A 17,609-nucleotide genomic window follows, 5' to 3' on the forward strand; every position below is an offset into this window, starting at 1 on the left:
TTATTTTATCTTGATTCATTATGTAAAACCGTTAGATCCTGACCTTACACTAATTCAGAATGGCGTTAAAGAAGTAGCTAGCTGGCTTAAAAGACATCTCTTAGTCTTGAATCCAGACAAGACCGTTACATCGTGGATTACGTGATACTGTTCCTGCTGTCATACCTATTCTATTTGATAAACCGATACCAACAGTGCAATCTTTTAAATATCTTGGCGTGACTATCTTTTAATAAACACATATCTATGGCAGTCAGAAATTTGTTTTATCATCTTCGCAGACTACGTTCAATTAGAAATTCAATTGATAAAGCTTCACTATCCACCTTATAATTGAAAGGGAAAAACGCCTAGATTTCGACCTAAATCGGGAGATAGACGTTTATCTCACAAAAACGAATAAATCGGTATAATGGAAAGCCGATTTTGGACGTTTTCAACTGCACTCCATCGCGGAAGCGTACAAAGTTGACGGGGGCGTGTCGGAGGCGTGGCGAAGGTGGAACTGGGGCGTGGTTATCGGCCGAGGAGAGATGGGCGCCTTTCGCCGATAATGGAAAAAAAGTATGCGTTTGTAGCTAGAATTTAGGGCACTTTTCTTGGACCCTGTTTTTTCACGAATAAGGCCCCAAAAAGTGCCCTAAATGACCAGATTACCCCCAGAGGGAATCGGGGATGACCTCCCCTGACTCCCCCAGTGGTCACTAACCCCCTCCCACCACAAAAAATGATGTTTCATAACTTTTTATTTTCACCCTCAAATGTCATACCCACCGCCCTGGCAGCAGTATGCAGGTCACTGGAGCAGTTATTAGGGGGTGCAGTGGACTTCAGACAGGTGGACCCAGCCCCATCCCCCCCTACCTGTTACAATTGTGCTGCTTAATGCTTATTAGTCGTCCAACCCCCCCCCCAAACCCACTGTACCCACATGTAGGTGCCCCCCTTCACCCCTTAGGGCTATAGTAATGGTGTAGACTTGTGGGCAGTGGGTTTTGAGGGGGATTTGGGGGGCTCAACACCCAAGGGAAGGGTGCTATGCACCTGGGAGCTCTTTTACCTTTTTTTTTGTTTTTGTAAAAGTGCCCCCTAGGGTGCCCAGTTGGTGTCCTGGCATGTGAGGGGGACCAGTGCACTACGAATCCTGGCCCCTCCCACGAACAAATGCCTTGGATTTATTCGTTTTTGAGCTGGGCGCTTTCATTTTCCATTATCACTGAAAAACAAAAACGCCCAGCTCACAAATTGTCGAATAAAACATGGACGTCTATTTTTTTCGAAAATATGGTTCGGTCCGCCCCTTCACGGACCCGTTCTCGGAGATAAACGCCCATGGAGATAGACGTTTTCGTTCAATTATGCCCCTCCACGTATGCTAACACATGCATATATCATAACACGCCTGGATTATTGTAATATCATCTATGCAGGGTTAACTAAGACAAACATAAAACGTTTACAGATGATACAGAATACTGCAGCGCGTGCCATCTGCAGGGCTTCAAAATACGATGGAATTACGCCACTTTTGTTCCAACTTCACTGGCTTCCAGTGGAAGCCAGAATAAAATTTAAAATCCTTACATTGACTCATAAAGCTTTATATTTACTAATTCCATCGTATCTATCAAATCCTGTTTTGCCTTATTCACCTAGGCGAACACTTCGTTCACTCACAGATAACAGATTGATTATCCCATCGCCACAGAAGGCCAGATGGGAGTCTACTAGAAATTCAGCTTTCTTTTTTCTAGCCCCTTCTCTTTGGAATTGTCTTCCAAAACACCTTAGACTGGAGGAGTCCTACATTCAGTTTCGAAAATTATTGAAAACATACTTATTTCAGGATACGTTCGAAGATAATCTGCGAGAAAAGGCATTAGTTGGTAGGTTGTATTAAATACGCAGAACAATTATATGTCATTTATGTACTTGTTTATGAATGGCTGTTCAGTAAGAATTGGTTTTCATCTTTTAAGAATGGTTGTTTTAGTCTTGCTTTCCTATCTATTCGATGGAGTTCTTTATGTGTGTTTTATTATACTATTTTAACATGTAAACTGTTTTTTGTTTTGTAACCACAATTTGAAACGGTATAGTAAAATGAATATACAATAAACGATTATTACATTGTTTAATTGTATTTTACTAACTGTAGCCTGCACTACGGTATTGTGTAAGCCACATTGAGCCTACAACTAGTGGGAAAATATGGGGTATAAATATGAGGTTGGTTTGTGCAGACTGAGAAATGATCCAGATAAGCACCTTATTTTATTAATTTATTTATTGCATTTGTATCCCACATTTTCCCACCTCTTTGCGGGCTCAGTGTGGCTTACAATAAGATATGAATAATGGAAATACAATATGGTACAACTTGGTTAACTGAACAATACATATGCACGCCTCAACAGACTCAGAGGTTCAGGCTGCAAACTGACTATATTCTACTGAAAAGTTACCCTCAGTTGCTTTATTAAAGTTGTGTGGTGCATCCTTGTAGGGTGAAGAACAGGCATCGTAGGGGAAGGCAGAACAGCTGCTCGGAGTCGTCAGCCAAACATTCCAGGCACAACTCTGAAAGAAAAAAGAGTTTGTCTCAAAGTCCTGGCCACAGAAGCAGTTCTTGGAGCAGCAGCCACTCCCCATCCAGATCACGGTCCCGCGAGAAAAGATCAGCACGGAGCAGGACACGTTCTCTGTCACAGAAGAAGAATTCAAACAGGTAAAGTCGAGTCCAGGCAGTACTCAGACAAGAATGTAGATCTAAACACATATCTCTGCAGTACAATACCCATATGTATCCAACAGGGCCAAATTTAAGATTTTGGCACCCACAAGCGAGATCAGACTGTGGACGTCAGAGAGTTGGGGGGAGGGTTATCTGAGATCCCAAAGACTGGAGAGCCAGGAGGGAAGCAAAGTGCTGTAGTGGCCCTAAAGAAAGCATCTGGGCCTGATATCTGATAGTATTGACCCTCATTTGTACATAGATGGTACTTAAAGAGAACGGTAGATCTGTACCAACAAAAAAACAGGAAAAGTAGGAGACCACCGCAAATCTCAGTAGACAAAAGACTCTCCCAATCAAATACAAAGAAAGTGTCCAGATTTATTGAATGCTCTTCCACACACTTGTAGATAGAAAAATGCAAGAAAATACAACTTTTACTTCTTCCATATCACTTGAACATTAATCAATTCAAAATCAGTTTTTAAAGCGCCCGTAGTATGGATGAATTAAACGGCGTCAACAGAAAATGTCTGTTGTGTAAAAAACTGACGAGACCCGTTTCACCGATAAACACGGCTTCGTCGGGGTCTTAGATGTAAGTTTGTCTTCGCCATACACACAGCAACTGCAAAATTTGTTGTCTGTACTGTCTAAGACTACTTACTACTACTTATCATTTCTATAGTGCTACCAGACATACGCAGCACTGTACACTTGAACATGAAGAGACAGTCCCTGCTCGACAGAGCTTACAATCTAATTAGGACAGACAAACAGGACAAATAAGGAATAAGGACAAAGAGTAGCAAGATTCCGGAATCCCAAAGAGTAGCAAGATTCCGGAATCTTGCTAATCTTTGGGATTCCGGAATCCCAATGACTTATCATTTCTAAAGTGCTAGTAGACGTACGCAGCGCTGTACACTTGAACATGAAGAGACAGTCCCTGCTCGACAGAGCTTACAATCTAATTAGGACAGACAAACAGGACAAATAAGGAATAAGGACAAAGAGTAGCAAGATTCCGGAATCCCAAAGAGTAGCAAGATTCCGGAATCCCAATGACTACTACTACTACTACTTATCATTTCTAAAGCGCTACTAGACGTATGCAGCGCTGTGCACTTGAACATGAAGAGACAGTCCCTGCTCGATAGAGCTTACAATCTAACTAGAAAAGACAAACAGGACAAATAAGGGATAAGGACAAAGAGTAGCAAGATTCCGGAATCCCAAAGAGTAGCAAGATTCCGGAATCCCAATGACTTATCATTTCTAAAGCACTAGTAGACATACGCAGCGCTGTACACTTGAACATGAAGAGACAGTCCCTGCTCAACAGAGCTTACAATCTAATTAGGACAGACAAACAGGACAAATAAGGGATAAGGACAAAGAGTAGCAAGATTCCGGAATCCCAAAGAGTAGCAAGATTCCGGAATCCCAATGACTACCACTACTACTACTACTACTTATCATTTCTAAAGCGCTACTAGACGTACGCAGCGCTGTACACTTGAACATGAAGAGACAGTCCCTGCTCGACAGAGTTTACAATCTAATTAGGGAATATTAAAGTGAGGATGATAAAATAAGGGTTCTGAACAACTGAATAAGGGTTAGGAGTTAAAAGCAGCATCAAAAAGGTGAGCTTTTAGCTTAGTTTTGAAGACGGCCAGAGATGGAGCTTGACGTACCGGCTCAGGAAGTCTATTCCAGGCTTATGGTACAGCAAGATAAAAGGAACGGAGTCTGGAGTTAGCAGTGGAGGAGAAGGGTGCAGATAAGAGAGATTTACCCAGTGAATGGAGTTCCTGGGGAGGAATGTAGGGAGAGATGAGAGTGGAGAGGTAGCATGTGTACACATGTAAATAGCATATTTCAAAAGCCACTATTTACATGTGGAGATCCACATAACATACAGAGGTCAATATAAGTGGAAACATATCAAGACCTCCCTTCAGGATCTCTCTTCCTCCCCAGAAGAACATCAAGATCCCCCCTCTCTCCCATTCTCCAACACTCCCCCCTCCCCCCCCGAACATCAAGACCCCCTCCCAAGATCATGAAAAGCTGATTCCTGGTTGTCTAGTGGGGGAATGCTGGAGTGATGCCTACTACCCCTTTCTGGTGTGGCTGTCTCCTTAAAATAGTTGCTATGACCTCTAGCAACCGCACTGGGCAGGAATGAATGGGCATCACTCTTACTCATTTCCCCACTAGACCACCAAGATTTGGTCAGGTAAGCCTGCCATGATCCTGGGGGAGGGGATTCTGCAGGGGAGGGGGTTGGTCTTGATTTTCGGGGAGGGGGATCAGAATTGGGGGAGGGAGGTTGGAAGTGGTCAGAACTACTTCCAGGGCCGGTCTTAGGCAGGGGCGACAAGGACAGCCACATGGGTCCTTGATCTCCCAGGGGCCCCATGGCCCTCCCCAAACCTACCTTAATGCAAAGCACAGTGGTGAGTGTGGGAATCATGGGAATATGTTGGAAGATGGTAAGGAGGGAGGTGAGAGATTGAACTGGAGGGATTTGGGGTGTGCAAATTAAAATTATGCGGGTTTGCTTGGCAGAAGTGTATGGGTTGAATGAATGCAGTGAATGTGGGAGAATGCAGGGTGATGGGAGGGTTAGGGATTAGCTTTTGAGAGGTCAAATACCCAGGAGAGTGCGTTGATTCCTTGTGGGATGGCTGATCTACTGATAGAGAGATCAGCTAAAGGGAGGGGGAGGGAAGGGGAGGATGGGGGAGTGGTTGGGGATATGTTGGAGCAGAGGAGAGTGGGTTTGGAGCAGGGGAGAGGGCAGAGATCGTTTGTGGGGAAGGGGAGGGGACATGGGGAGGGGAGAAACCTTATTGGTGGGTACATGGAATGTAAACGGGCTAAATAATCAGGGGAAGCACAGTAGAGTATTTAAGGAGTTGGGCAGGCTGAAGTGGGACATAACGTTTTTGCAAGAAACACACTTAAGACCGAGAGATACTCACATGCTGCGTCGTAGGCCTTTTCAGGAAGTGGTGGTACATCAGGGAATAGGACCAAAAAGGATGGGGGGAGTGGCCATTTTGATAAGACAAACTTGTGGGTTTGTGATTAAAAAGGTGTTTTGAGATACCAGTGGGCATTGTGTGGCCCTTAGAGGGTGGTTGCAGGGCAAGGAGCTGACATTGATTAACATTTATGCTCCGAATGTGGGGCAGAGGAAATTCTTTCAAACATTAAAAGAAGAAATTTTGGGATTTGTTGGAGGGCAGGTTGTGGTAGGGGGATTTTAATATTGCCCCAGATGCAAGGCTAGACCATTCGACAGGAGGAGGGCAGCAGAGTGGCCCTGGGCGGAAAGCATTGTTACAATTTTTGAAGAGGTTGGAGGTGGTGGATTGTTGGAGGTTGCTACATGGGGTGCTGCGGAATTACACCTTTTACTCACATGCAGCGCAGACTTATTCCGGTATAGATGGGTTGTGGGAACATCGCAATGGATGGCCTATGGTGGAGGCAGCTGAGATAGAGACAATATGTATTTCTGATCATGCACCAATGTGGATTAAATTAATTGGGCTGGGCCAATGCAGGCGACAAGGAGTCTGGAGACTTAATGAGTCATTGCTAGGCGATGAGGAAGTGCGGGATGATATTAAGCTTACTATTCAAGAGTTCCGACGATTTAATGATAATGGAGAAGTAACTGATGGGATATTATGGGATGCGTTGAAGGTAGTAGTGAGAGGGGCTTTGATTAAGTGGGGTCGCGCAAGAAAAGGTAAAAAGGGCAACACTTGCTAGCATTGCGTATGAGGTTATTGTATTTAGAAAAGCGACATAAGTGAAACCCTACACCACAGATCTGGGAAGATCTTAAGCAAGTGAGAGGGGAAATAGCAGAATTGCAGATGGCTGACGTTGATTATATGAGAACCAAGCTAGAGCAGCAATATTTTGAGTTTGCCAACAAATCGAGTGCAATGTTGGCCCGTTATTTACGGGTAACGTTCCTTTATCCAAAAGATGAAAGATGACAGGGGAGGCTGGCACTATGCTGATTCAGATATTGGAAAATGCTTTGTGAAATACTACCAGGATTTATATAGAGCCACTGGGGGTACTCTGGCTGCAGATATAGATCGTTATTTGGACCAAGTTCCATTTTCATGTTTGGATGAGGTTGAAAGAACTCAGCTTGGGGAACCTATTAGAATAGGGGAGGTGCAGGGAGTGATAAAACGGCTTCCTAATGGTAAGGCGCCAAGACTAGATGGATACTCGGTGAGGTTTAACAAGTGCTTTGGAGATGAGCTTGGAGATTTAGCGAGTGGGTAATGGGGTTTTGGAGGGTAATGGGCTGCCCGTATCCATGTCCAAGGCTGGAGTAACGGTCCTACCTAAACCTGGGAAAGATCCCACTGATTGTGGTTCCTATAGGCCTATTTCACTTTTGAATGTGGATGCAAAGATAGTGGCCAAGGTCCTGGCTAACAGGTTGGCTAGGGTGTTGCCGAAATTGATTCATATGGATCAATCAGGGTTTTATCTCAAAGAGGCAGGTAGGGGATAACATAAGGTGTATTCTACATTTAATATGGGAGGCGCAAAGAACCCGGTCTAGTACAGCACTGTTGGCTATAGATGCAGAAAAGGCCTTTGACCACCGGGTAAGTTGGGGGGGTTTGCGAGAAGTGATGAATCGTATGGGCCTTGGAGATAATTTTGGTGCTTGGCTGGGAGCCCAAAGGCATGCCTGAATATTAATGGGGGATATACATCTTTTTTCCCAATAGGTAGAGGGACTAGGAAGGGCTGTCCCTTGTCGCCCCTTCTCTTTGCACTGTACATAGAGCCATTGGCAGTAATGATACGTCAGCATCCAGATGTTCGGGGGATTAGGGTTGGGGGGATGGAACATCGTATTGCACTGTTTGCAGATGATGTGCTACTTTATGTGGTGGATCCTGAGCAGACACTGCCAACGGTGTTGGAGATCCTTAGGGAATTTGAACGATATGCTGGCCTAAGGGTTAACATGGATAAAAGTGAGCTATTGGGGATTTCTATGACCCATAGGGAGGAAAGTAGATTAAGAGCATTGTTTACTTTCAAATGGGCCAAACATCACATTCGATATTTGGGGATTCAGATTCCACAAGACCGGGGAAGGGTGTATAGTCTTAATTATGGGAAGACTAGCCGTTGAGCCCGTAAAAACGGGCTAGTATAGGACGGGGGGGGGGGTTTGAAAGGCCCCTTCTTGCCGCTGCAAGGACCCCCCCCCCCCCGCCGCCGAGCTCGCCGCTGCCCCTCCGAGGTCACCTCTACGGCCCACCCCCCGGAGTCGCCGCCACCCCTCCACCCGGGCCGGGCCCTCGCTCCGCTATAGAAAAAGCGCGGGAATGCAGCACACAGCTCAGATGAGCTGCCGTCCTTCTCTGCCTGTGTCCCGACACAGGCAGGGAAGGAAGGCTGACGGCAGCTCAGCTGAGCTGTGTGCTGCGTTCCCGCGCTGTTTCTATAGCGGAGCGAGGGCCCGGCCCGGGTGGAGGGTGGGTGGCGGCGGCGACACCCGGGTGGGGAGAGTGGTGGCGGCGACCTTGGGGGGGGGGAAGCGGTAGCGACGGCGGTTTCGTCCCTCCCCTTGCGCAGTAGAGACCCTCTCTGTCCCGCCCCCGTCATCACGTATTGATGCGGGGCGGGACAGAAAGGGTCTCTACTGCGCATTTGCGAGTGAGTTCGGTCACTCGCCGTTTATATGTTTGATAGTAGACCAAATTAGGGTGGCGTTGTCCTGATGGAAGGGGTTATGGCTTTCTTAGTGGGGGCGCATGGCAGTAGTAAAGATGAATGTGCCGCCTAGATTGTTATTTCTGTTTCAGGCACTACCAGTGGCGGTTCCGAGATGGACACTTAAACAATTGCAGGGTTTTCTGTCCCAGTTTATTTGGGAGGGTAGGCATCCCCGTTTGGCGGGACGAGTATTGTAGGGAGCTCCTGAGAAGGGTGTAGAGCGGTGCCCAGTATTGAGTGGTATTATTTTGCCACCTAACTTCGGATGATTATGCACTGGGAGAGGGGGATAACTAAGCCAGCTAGTCAGTTAGAGCAGTCGTATAGCCCGCATAGGCCAATGAGTTCTTACTTATGGACTACTGAAGGTGTGGGAGGGATCTTGGCTGGGATACAAAATCCATACGTGAGGCATTTGGTGGAATTGTGGGGAGATGTGCGGAGGAAATGGGGACAGACTGGTGCGTTTGCGGTGGGAGCCTAAATTTGAGGCTGGGAGAGAAAATGCTATATTTGTGCGGTGGGAACAAGTGGGTATTTTGAATTTCCGAGCTGTGCTGCAGAGGGGTAGGAGGAAGAGTTTTGATACGCTATGCTCCATGTATGGCCTGCCTGGAGGGGATATTTTTTTCTTATATACAGATTCAACATTTTGTGGGGACATTAGATTGGAGGGGGGAGAACCCTCAGGAGACGGAAAGTCTGGAAAACCTGTGGCTTTTGTTGAGGAGGGTGCCCGGACCAATATCAGTGATATATAAATTTCTTAGGTGATGGGATCCCAGGCCATTTGGTTTTCAGGGGGCCTGGGAGGCAGATTTAAATTGCCGTTTTTCTGATCGGGAGTGGGAAATTATTTGTGGGGAGGTTCAAAAAGCCTCGGTATGAGTTTTGGTGCAGGAAAATGCATATAAAGTCCTATCCAGATGGTATTACACACCTGAGAGGTTGAAGCGGATATACCCTGGTGCATCAGACTTGTTCTAGAGGTGTAAATCACAACTGGGTTCTTTTCTACATGTATGATGGACCTGTCCCAGAGTGGTTCCTTTCTGGCAGGCCGTTATGAAAGCATTGGTAATGTTGATTGACTCATCCTTGGTGTGCAGTCCTGTGGTATGCCTCTTGGGTTTACATAACGAGAGGGATACTTGGGAGGAGAGCAAATGGATGCAATGGGGGTTGGCAGCAGCTAAGTGCCTTATAGCACGGCATTGGAAGAAAGTAGACTCCCCTGACATTGGGTGATTGGAAGTGCAAGTTGGGTCAGTTAATACAAATGGAGCGTCTTACGGCCTATTGCAGGGAGGGGTTTCTGCGACATAAGGGTGGATGGGCTCAACTGCAACAGCGATTATTACGCATTTAGGATGGTGGAGAATTAGAGGATGTAGATGGGCTTGGAGGGGGAGGGACAAGGGGGGAGGGGGTGAGAGAGCGTGCCTCAAAGAACCAAGGGGTACTCTCAAATTATGCAGGGGCTGAAAGTGGTTGGAGGGTTGGCAGGGGGGGTGCATATTATTGGCGCACAGCCTAGTTGGAGTGCGGATGTTGTTTTTGAGACTATTATTAAAACAAATAATGCAGAGGAGTTCAAATGGATGGCCTTAATCCTTTTATCTATGCAGGCGATGTCACAATATTCATTCCTTATAAACATGATCTGACAGAAATCACCAACGAAATCAAAATCAGCTTGAACATCATGGACTCATGGGCGAACGCATTTCAACTAAAACTCAATAAAGAAAAAAACACACTGTCTCATCCTCTCATCCCAATACAACGCAGACAACCCCATAAATATATACACCCCGGATTACATCCTCCCTATCTCCAACAGCCTGAAAATCCTCGACGTTACAATAGACTGTAACCTTACACTAGAGAGACCCAAGTGAAATCCACGACTAAGAAAATGTTCCACTCAACGTGGAAAGTCAAACGCGTGAAACCTTTCTTCCCGAGGGAAACATTTTGCAACTTGATACAATCAATGGTACTAAGCCACGTAGACTACTGCAACGGAACTGAAGCAGGATGCAAAGAACAAACCTTAAAGAAACTTCAGACAGCCCAAAACACGGCAGCCAGGCTTATATTTGGAAAAACGTGATTTGAAAGCGCAAAACCCCTCCGTGAAAAACTACACTGGCTCCCAATCAAAGAACGTATTGCTTTCAAAATCTGCACCCTGGTTCATAAAATCATCTTTGGTGAAGCCCCTGGATACATGATAGATTTTATAGACCTACCAACTAGAAACTCATCTCAATTAGCACGAACCAGGGGCGTAGCTACGGGTGGGCCTGGATGGGCCCAGGCCCACCCAGTTTCGTCTCAGGCCCATCCTCACCTTCTCCCACCCCCGCCGTAGCGCTGCCTCCTCTCCTGCACTTCGCGGTGTCTGTCTCCCACCCTCACGGCAGCACTTTCAATTTGCTATCAGCGCTGCCTGCCTGACAGCTGACAGACGCGACGCGATGTCCTCCTGCTCCGGGGCCTTCCCTCTGCCGCGTTGATTCAACTTCCTGTTTACGCAGGGTGGATTGCATGCGGCAGAGGGAAGGTCCCGGAGCAGGACGTCGTCGCGCCGCGTCTATCAGCTGTCAGGCAGGCAGAGCCGATAGAGCGCTGCCGCGGCAGTGGGAGACGGAGACCATGAAGTGCAGGAGACGAGTCAGCGCCACGGTGGGAGAAGGTGAGTGGAGGCAGCGTCGATAACTTTAAAGGTGCTGTGCGCTGCGTGTGTGTGTGGGGGGGGGGGGGTTGGGGTTGTAGTGCCCACCCATCCAACCCACTGGCCCACCCAAAAATTGTCTTCTGGCTACGCCACTGGCATGAACATATCTAAATCTCCACTACCCAAGCTGCAAAGGGCTAAAATACAAATTAACTTACGCATCCAGTTTTTCCTACATAAGTACACAACTGTGGAACATATTACCAAAAGCCTTGAAAACAACTTATGACCACTTAAACTTCTGAAAATTATTAAAAACCAACCTAATTAAAAAGGCATACCCTACTGATCCAACTTAAATGCCTGAACTGTGTAACACAACGAAACCAAAGTACGTAATGGACATAACACAACTCTTCCGCTCTACGATTCCCAAATGTGTCTGTTCCACAACATCACTTTCTATTTGTTCATACCGGAGTCGGCGAACGCCTCTCCAGTACTATGTAACCCACATTGAGCCTGCAAACAGGTGGGAAAATGTGGGATACAAATGTAAGAAATAAACGATAAGATTGTGCATGGTGTATTAGTTCAGTAACTGTTAGCCCCTGCGTGGGCAAGAGTGAGCAGGATGTGCTCTTTGAAAACGTTGACTGTTACAAAATTGTTATAATAAAAAAAAAAAATTTAAGTGGAAAAAAAAAAGAGTCTTATCCAGGTCCTGGCTGAATATTGGCCAGGACCTTAATAAGCTCTGGCAGCTAGGACATAACAAATTATCTGTGGATATTCAATTCCATTGCCCAGATACAGCTCATCGTTGAAAATCTTGAGCTAATTCTGCCTGCAGTGGTCACCATTAAAAAAAAAGTTGACTGCCACAGTCTGATTATCAACCAGATAGATTTTAAGGGAGTGCGATGTAGGCGTGGATAGGGATGGTTTCGGCGGGATGAAAATCTACATACATATTCTCTGTTTTACAGGGGGAATACATGTTGAGATCTAAAACTTCCTAAATAATATTGTGTATCTGGATTTTCAGAAGGTGTTTGACAAAGTACCTCATGAAAGACTCCAGAGGAAATTAGAGAGTCATGGGATAGGAGGTAGTGTCCTATTGTGGATTAAAAACTGGTTAAAAGAAAACAGAGAGTAGGGTTAAATGGTCAGTATTCTCAATGGAGAAGATTACTTAGTGGGCTTCCCCAGGGGTCTGTGCTGGGACCGCTGCTTTTTAACATATTTATAAATGACCTAGAGATGGGAGTAACTAGTGAGGTAATTAAATTTGCTGATGACACAAAGTTATTCAAAGTCATTAAATCTCGGGAGGATTGTGAAAAATTGCAAGAGGACCTTACAAGACTGGGCATCTAAATGGCAGATGACGTTTAATGTGAGCAAGTGCAAAGTGATGCACGTGGGAAAGAGGAACCTGAATTATAGCTAGGTCATGGAAGGTTCCACGCTAGGAGTCACAGACCAAGAAAGGGATCTAGGTGTCGTTGTTGATGATACGTTGAAACCTTCTGCTCAGTGTGCTGCTGCAGCTAAGAAAGCAAATAGAATGTTAGGTATTATTAGGAAAGGAATGGAAAACAAAAATGAGGATGTTATAACGCCTTTGTATCGCTCCATGATGCGACCACACCTCAAATATTGTGTTCAATTCTGGTCGCCGTATCTCAAAAAAGATATAGTGGAATTAGAAAAGGTGCAGAGAAGAGCGACGAAAATGATAAAGGCGATGGGACGACTTCCCTATGAGGAAAGGCTAAAGCAGCTAGGGCTGTTCAGCTTGGGGAAAAGGTGGCTGAGGGGAGATATGATAGAGGTCTATAAAATAATGAGTGGAGTGGAACGGGTAGATGTGAAGCGTCTGTTTACACTTTCCAAAAATACTAGGACTAGGGGGCATTCAATGAAGTTACAAAGTAGTAAATTTAAAACGAATCAGAGAAAATTTTTCTTCACTCAATGTGTAATTAAACTCTGGAATTCGTTGCCAGAGAATATGGTAAAGGCAGTTAGCTTAGCGGAGTTTAAAAAAGGTTTGGACGGCTTCCTAAAGAAAAAGTCCATAGACCATTATTAAATGGACTTGGGGAAAAAAACACTATTTCTGGGATAAGCAGTATAGAATGTTTTGTACTTTTTGGGATCTTGCCAGGTATGTGACCTGGATTGGCCACTGTTGGAAACAGGATGCTGGGCTTGATGGACCTTTGGTCTTTTCCAGTATGGCAATACTTATGTACTTATGTACTTTTATCTTGCTGCAACATATGCCTGGAATAGACTTCCTGAGCCAGTATGTCAAGCTCCATCTCTGGCCATCTTCAAGAGCTCTCCTTTTTAATGCTGCTTTTAACTCTTAACCCTTACTCACTTGTTCAGTACCCATGTTTTATCATTCCCACCTTAGTAATTCCTTTATCCCTTATTTGTCCTATTTGTCCTAATTAGATTGTAAGCTCTGTGGAGCAGGGACTGTCTCTTCATGTTAAAATGTACAGCGCTGCGTATGTCTAGTAGCACTTTAGAAATGATAAGTAGTAGTAGACTTTAGAATTCCGGAATCTTCGTACTCTTTGGGATTCCGGAATCTTGCTACTCTTTGGGATTCCGGAATCTTGCTACTCTTTGTCCTTATCCCTTATGTGTGCTGTTTGTCCTAATTAGATTGTAAGCTCTGTCGAGCAGGGACTGTCTCTTCATGTCCAGTGTACAGCGCTACATACGTCTAGTAGCTCTATAGAAATGATAAGTAGTAGTAGTAAAACACATAAAAACACAAGCATCCTGCCTCCATGAATATGGGGGCAGAACAGACACAATCATGTTTCGAGCTGTGCTCTTCTTCAGGATGAGGTGGAAAGTTTCACAGGCATGAAAGCCTCATTTGTGACTCTCAACTGTTGAACTACTGGGATTGAGGTGTGTCAGGGGGAGTAGCCATGAGGTAGAGTGGGTGGGGCCAATACAGAGTGGGACAGGGCTGGGGGCATGTACTAAAATCTTCTTCTCAAAAATTGGGCCCCTTGGCAGCTCTGTATAAGTGGCTGGGCACCCATGACCCATATTGCCCGGGGGTCCAGATCACTGTCAGTCCGCCATTGATTATACACCTCTGGGATCAACGGAGTTTATTGCAATTTGTATCTCCGAATATTCCAGAGCATGATTCAGTAATTTCTACCCCTTAGACATTGTGGAATGTTGTTGTGATTTTTATATTATAAAAGAGTTCTACTATAACACCCAATAGCGCATATATGATCTCACAAAAAATTGCAGCAGCTCCTAGGCAGGTGTAAATGTCTGTGTCTATGTATATGCACGTATTTTCTTATGTATGTACATACATCACAAATCTGATCCCTGCTGTGCCTCAACTTTGACTTTGTCCCCAGGAAATACAGAAGATGTAAAAGTACATATTCTCTTGATGGTGAACCGACTTGTACAGGTGCAACACACCTGCATTATTTTCTAAGATCATTTTCTGGGTATTAAACAAGCTTTACATGTGGAAAATGCTTTCTAAAATGTCCTCCTTACAATCCATAGTAGCCTCACTAAGGGCCCTGTTTATAAAGGCACGCTAGCGGTTTTAGCATGTGCTAACCATGTAGACACCCACGGGAATATTATGGGCATCTACATGGTTAGCGAGCGCTAAAAACGCTAAGGATCCTTTGTAAACAGGGCCCTTACTCTAAATTAATTTCCTAGTTGATGGCTTTAGATCTTCTCCTCTTTTCCGCGTTACCCCATAACTATATTGTCTTGTATCTGCATAGTACCTATATTGCCCAATGATCAGAACTATCATGGAAGAAAACCTTAGGCACAAGGGAATGACATTGTTAGACACAGAATCTGCTGGGTGTCCAAGCGGATCTCTGGTCATTGTCTTCATGTTCATTGGGTGCTCCAATGCTCTGCTAACCCCGCGCTTTCCTTTACCCATGTAGTTTTAACAATAATTTTGGTCGTGCCTGTTCTCTTATGTACCTGTGTTCCATCCTACCTTTTCATAGCGTTCTTTTCTTTTTTTTACATATAATTTGTGAATTTTGTAAATTGCTTAGATATGGGATTTCCCAGGACTTAGCGATCCATCAAGTCATAAATAAACAATAAACAAACTTTCCCTGGTTTTAGAGAATGACACCATCCCATCATCACCGTTGCTTCCCCAAGATGAAAGCCCTGTATCAGTGGAAATATCCCGTCTTCCTTTATCTATGTTTCTGATTCAGAGAGAAGGACAGCGATGGGAGAACACGTCACAATGAAACCGATGCTACGCGAACCAGGCGTCGCTCAAGAAGTTATTCACCCATTCGGAAGAGGAGGCGGGACTCTCCTAGCTTCATGGAGCCAAGAAGAATTACAAGGTAATGGCCGATTATGGTCTTGGGTCCCATTGGGCCTCTCGTTCTCGATGAGAGCATTCTACCACTCCTGCTCTTTTCAGATTCCTTTTGTTGTTTATTGTTTCCCAAGATATTCTTAATGCTCTAACGGGTAGATATTCAGCTGTAGCAGTCAGTGGGGTTTTTTTTAAACCCTGACAGCTGTGGGCAGAATTAATCTCACATATTCGGTGCCAGGTCATCAGTGGCGTTCCTAGCCTGGATGGCACCCGGGGCGGATCGCCGATGCACCCCCCCCCCCCCCGGCGAAATGACACCTCCCCCCGGCGAAATGACACCCCCCCGGGTGCACGCCGCTGGGGGGGGTGCTGCGGCGTGCGCCTGTTGGCTCCGAAAAGTTCGCTAACTTCGCTCGTTCGCTGCAGCTCCCTCTGCCCCGGAACAGGAAGTAACCTGTTCCGGGCAGAGGGAGCTGCAGCGAACAAGCGAAGATAGTGAACTCGGAGCCAGGCGCGCGCCGCCGCACCCCCCAGCGGCGTGCACCCGGGGTGGACCACCCCACCGCCCCCCCCCCCTTGGTACGCCACTGCAGGTCATGTCTGTCCTGGCACCGGCACTGAAGATCAGGGACTAATTTGGGTGGGGCTGGCCACCAGAGCTTTTGTGGGTCTTAGCCAATATTCATCCAGGGCCCACATAGCTAACCCAGACAAGTTAGGACAGCTCAAAAGCTGTCTGATTTGGCCAGGTTAGCCATATGGTTCCGGGCTGTCAAAACCTTTTTTTTCTTCCTCCCCCCCCCCCCCCCCCCACCTGAGCTCTCAAAGCAGCCTCCCTCCTTCCAGGCACCCTCCCCCCCCCCAGAACACCCAGCCTACCTCCTATCCCTGGTGATCCAATGGGAGCAATGGGGGCAGGAGCAAAGCGTACTCACTCCTGCCCCTTGCAGCTGCCTTAAGAAAATGGTTGCCATGACCTATTGCGGCAGCTCACAGTAGTTGTGTAGTGGGGGCACGTTCCGGGGGGGGGGAGGGGGCACTAAGTGGGCTGAATTAGGATAGCTTTTGAGTTGTCCTAACTTGGCCAGGTTAGCTAGGTGGGTCCTGGCACTGAACATTGCCGGCACCTACAGAGTTGCCAACTCCCCAATATCATCCTCTGTAATTCCCTTGACCTGCTTTTTTTTTTTTTGTGGCTGGTCGGAATCAATATTCAGCAGAACTGCTCAGTTAAGTGCTGCTGAATATCAGCAGTTGAGTGGCCCCAGATGATTTAAGAGGGCTGGAGCCTCTCCTGCTCACTTAACTCGCTTTGAAAATTGGCCAGCAAATTTCTTCTAATTTGGAATCTGGGTTGAGGAAAGAATTTTTTTGAATCTTTTAACAGATAGTAAAATTCTCCAGATTGGATTCTTATGCCAACCTACATCAGATTTTGGCTCCACTCTTGGAATGGGGTGGGGAAGGAATATGAGGCACCTCCCACCTAGAGCAGAGGGAAAATACCAACTTGCACTGTAGGATCTGTGCAGTGGGTAAGATATTTGAGAATGGGGATCTCATGTGCCAAGCTTCTGTTTGCCTGGGAAATGCAACAGAACTGATGTAGTACACTCCATAACCCAAGTATTCATACTTTGCCTGTGTGTTTGACTGCACCAGTGCTAACTTAATCTATACAGAGGTGTATGTTCGATATGACGTCTAAGTCTGACATTAGACGTTTTGCAAAAAACATCCAAAATCTGAATAGGAAAGTAGGTCATTTTCAAAAAAGAAAAATGTCTACCTTTTGTTTTTGAAAATACTGTTGTTTTTGAAAATACTGTTTCTAACAAGGTTTTGTGCTTTGGGTGTTTTCTTTTTTGGTCCATTAAAAAAAATAAAATAAACGTCCACGTGAAAAACATAGAAAACCAAGCCATTGGGATGTAGGAGAGGCCAGCATTTTTAGTGGACTGGTCTTCCAGACATCCCAGGAGATAAATGGGGCACCCTAGGAGGTACTGCAGTGGACTTCA

At 45.8% G+C, this 17,609-nt stretch overlaps 1 protein-coding gene across 1 annotated transcript in view; it reads left to right on the forward strand.

Moving 5' to 3' along the window:
• Positions 1-15,729, forward strand: part of SRRM3 (serine/arginine repetitive matrix 3) — a 190,767-nt gene extending 175,038 nt beyond the window's left edge. Inside the window, exons 11-13 of the mRNA XM_030186017.1 lie at positions 2,507-2,728; positions 15,473-15,610; positions 15,720-15,729. Coding sequence (XP_030041877.1) covers positions 2,507-2,728; positions 15,473-15,610; positions 15,720-15,729 — 370 coding nt within the window. The remainder of the gene's footprint in view (positions 1-2,506; positions 2,729-15,472; positions 15,611-15,719) is intronic.
• The last annotated feature ends 1,880 nt before the right edge of the window (positions 15,730-17,609 follow it).

This window comes from Microcaecilia unicolor, chromosome 13 (genome assembly GCF_901765095.1).
Source record: "Microcaecilia unicolor chromosome 13, aMicUni1.1, whole genome shotgun sequence".
NCBI lineage: Eukaryota > Metazoa > Chordata > Amphibia > Gymnophiona > Siphonopidae > Microcaecilia > Microcaecilia unicolor.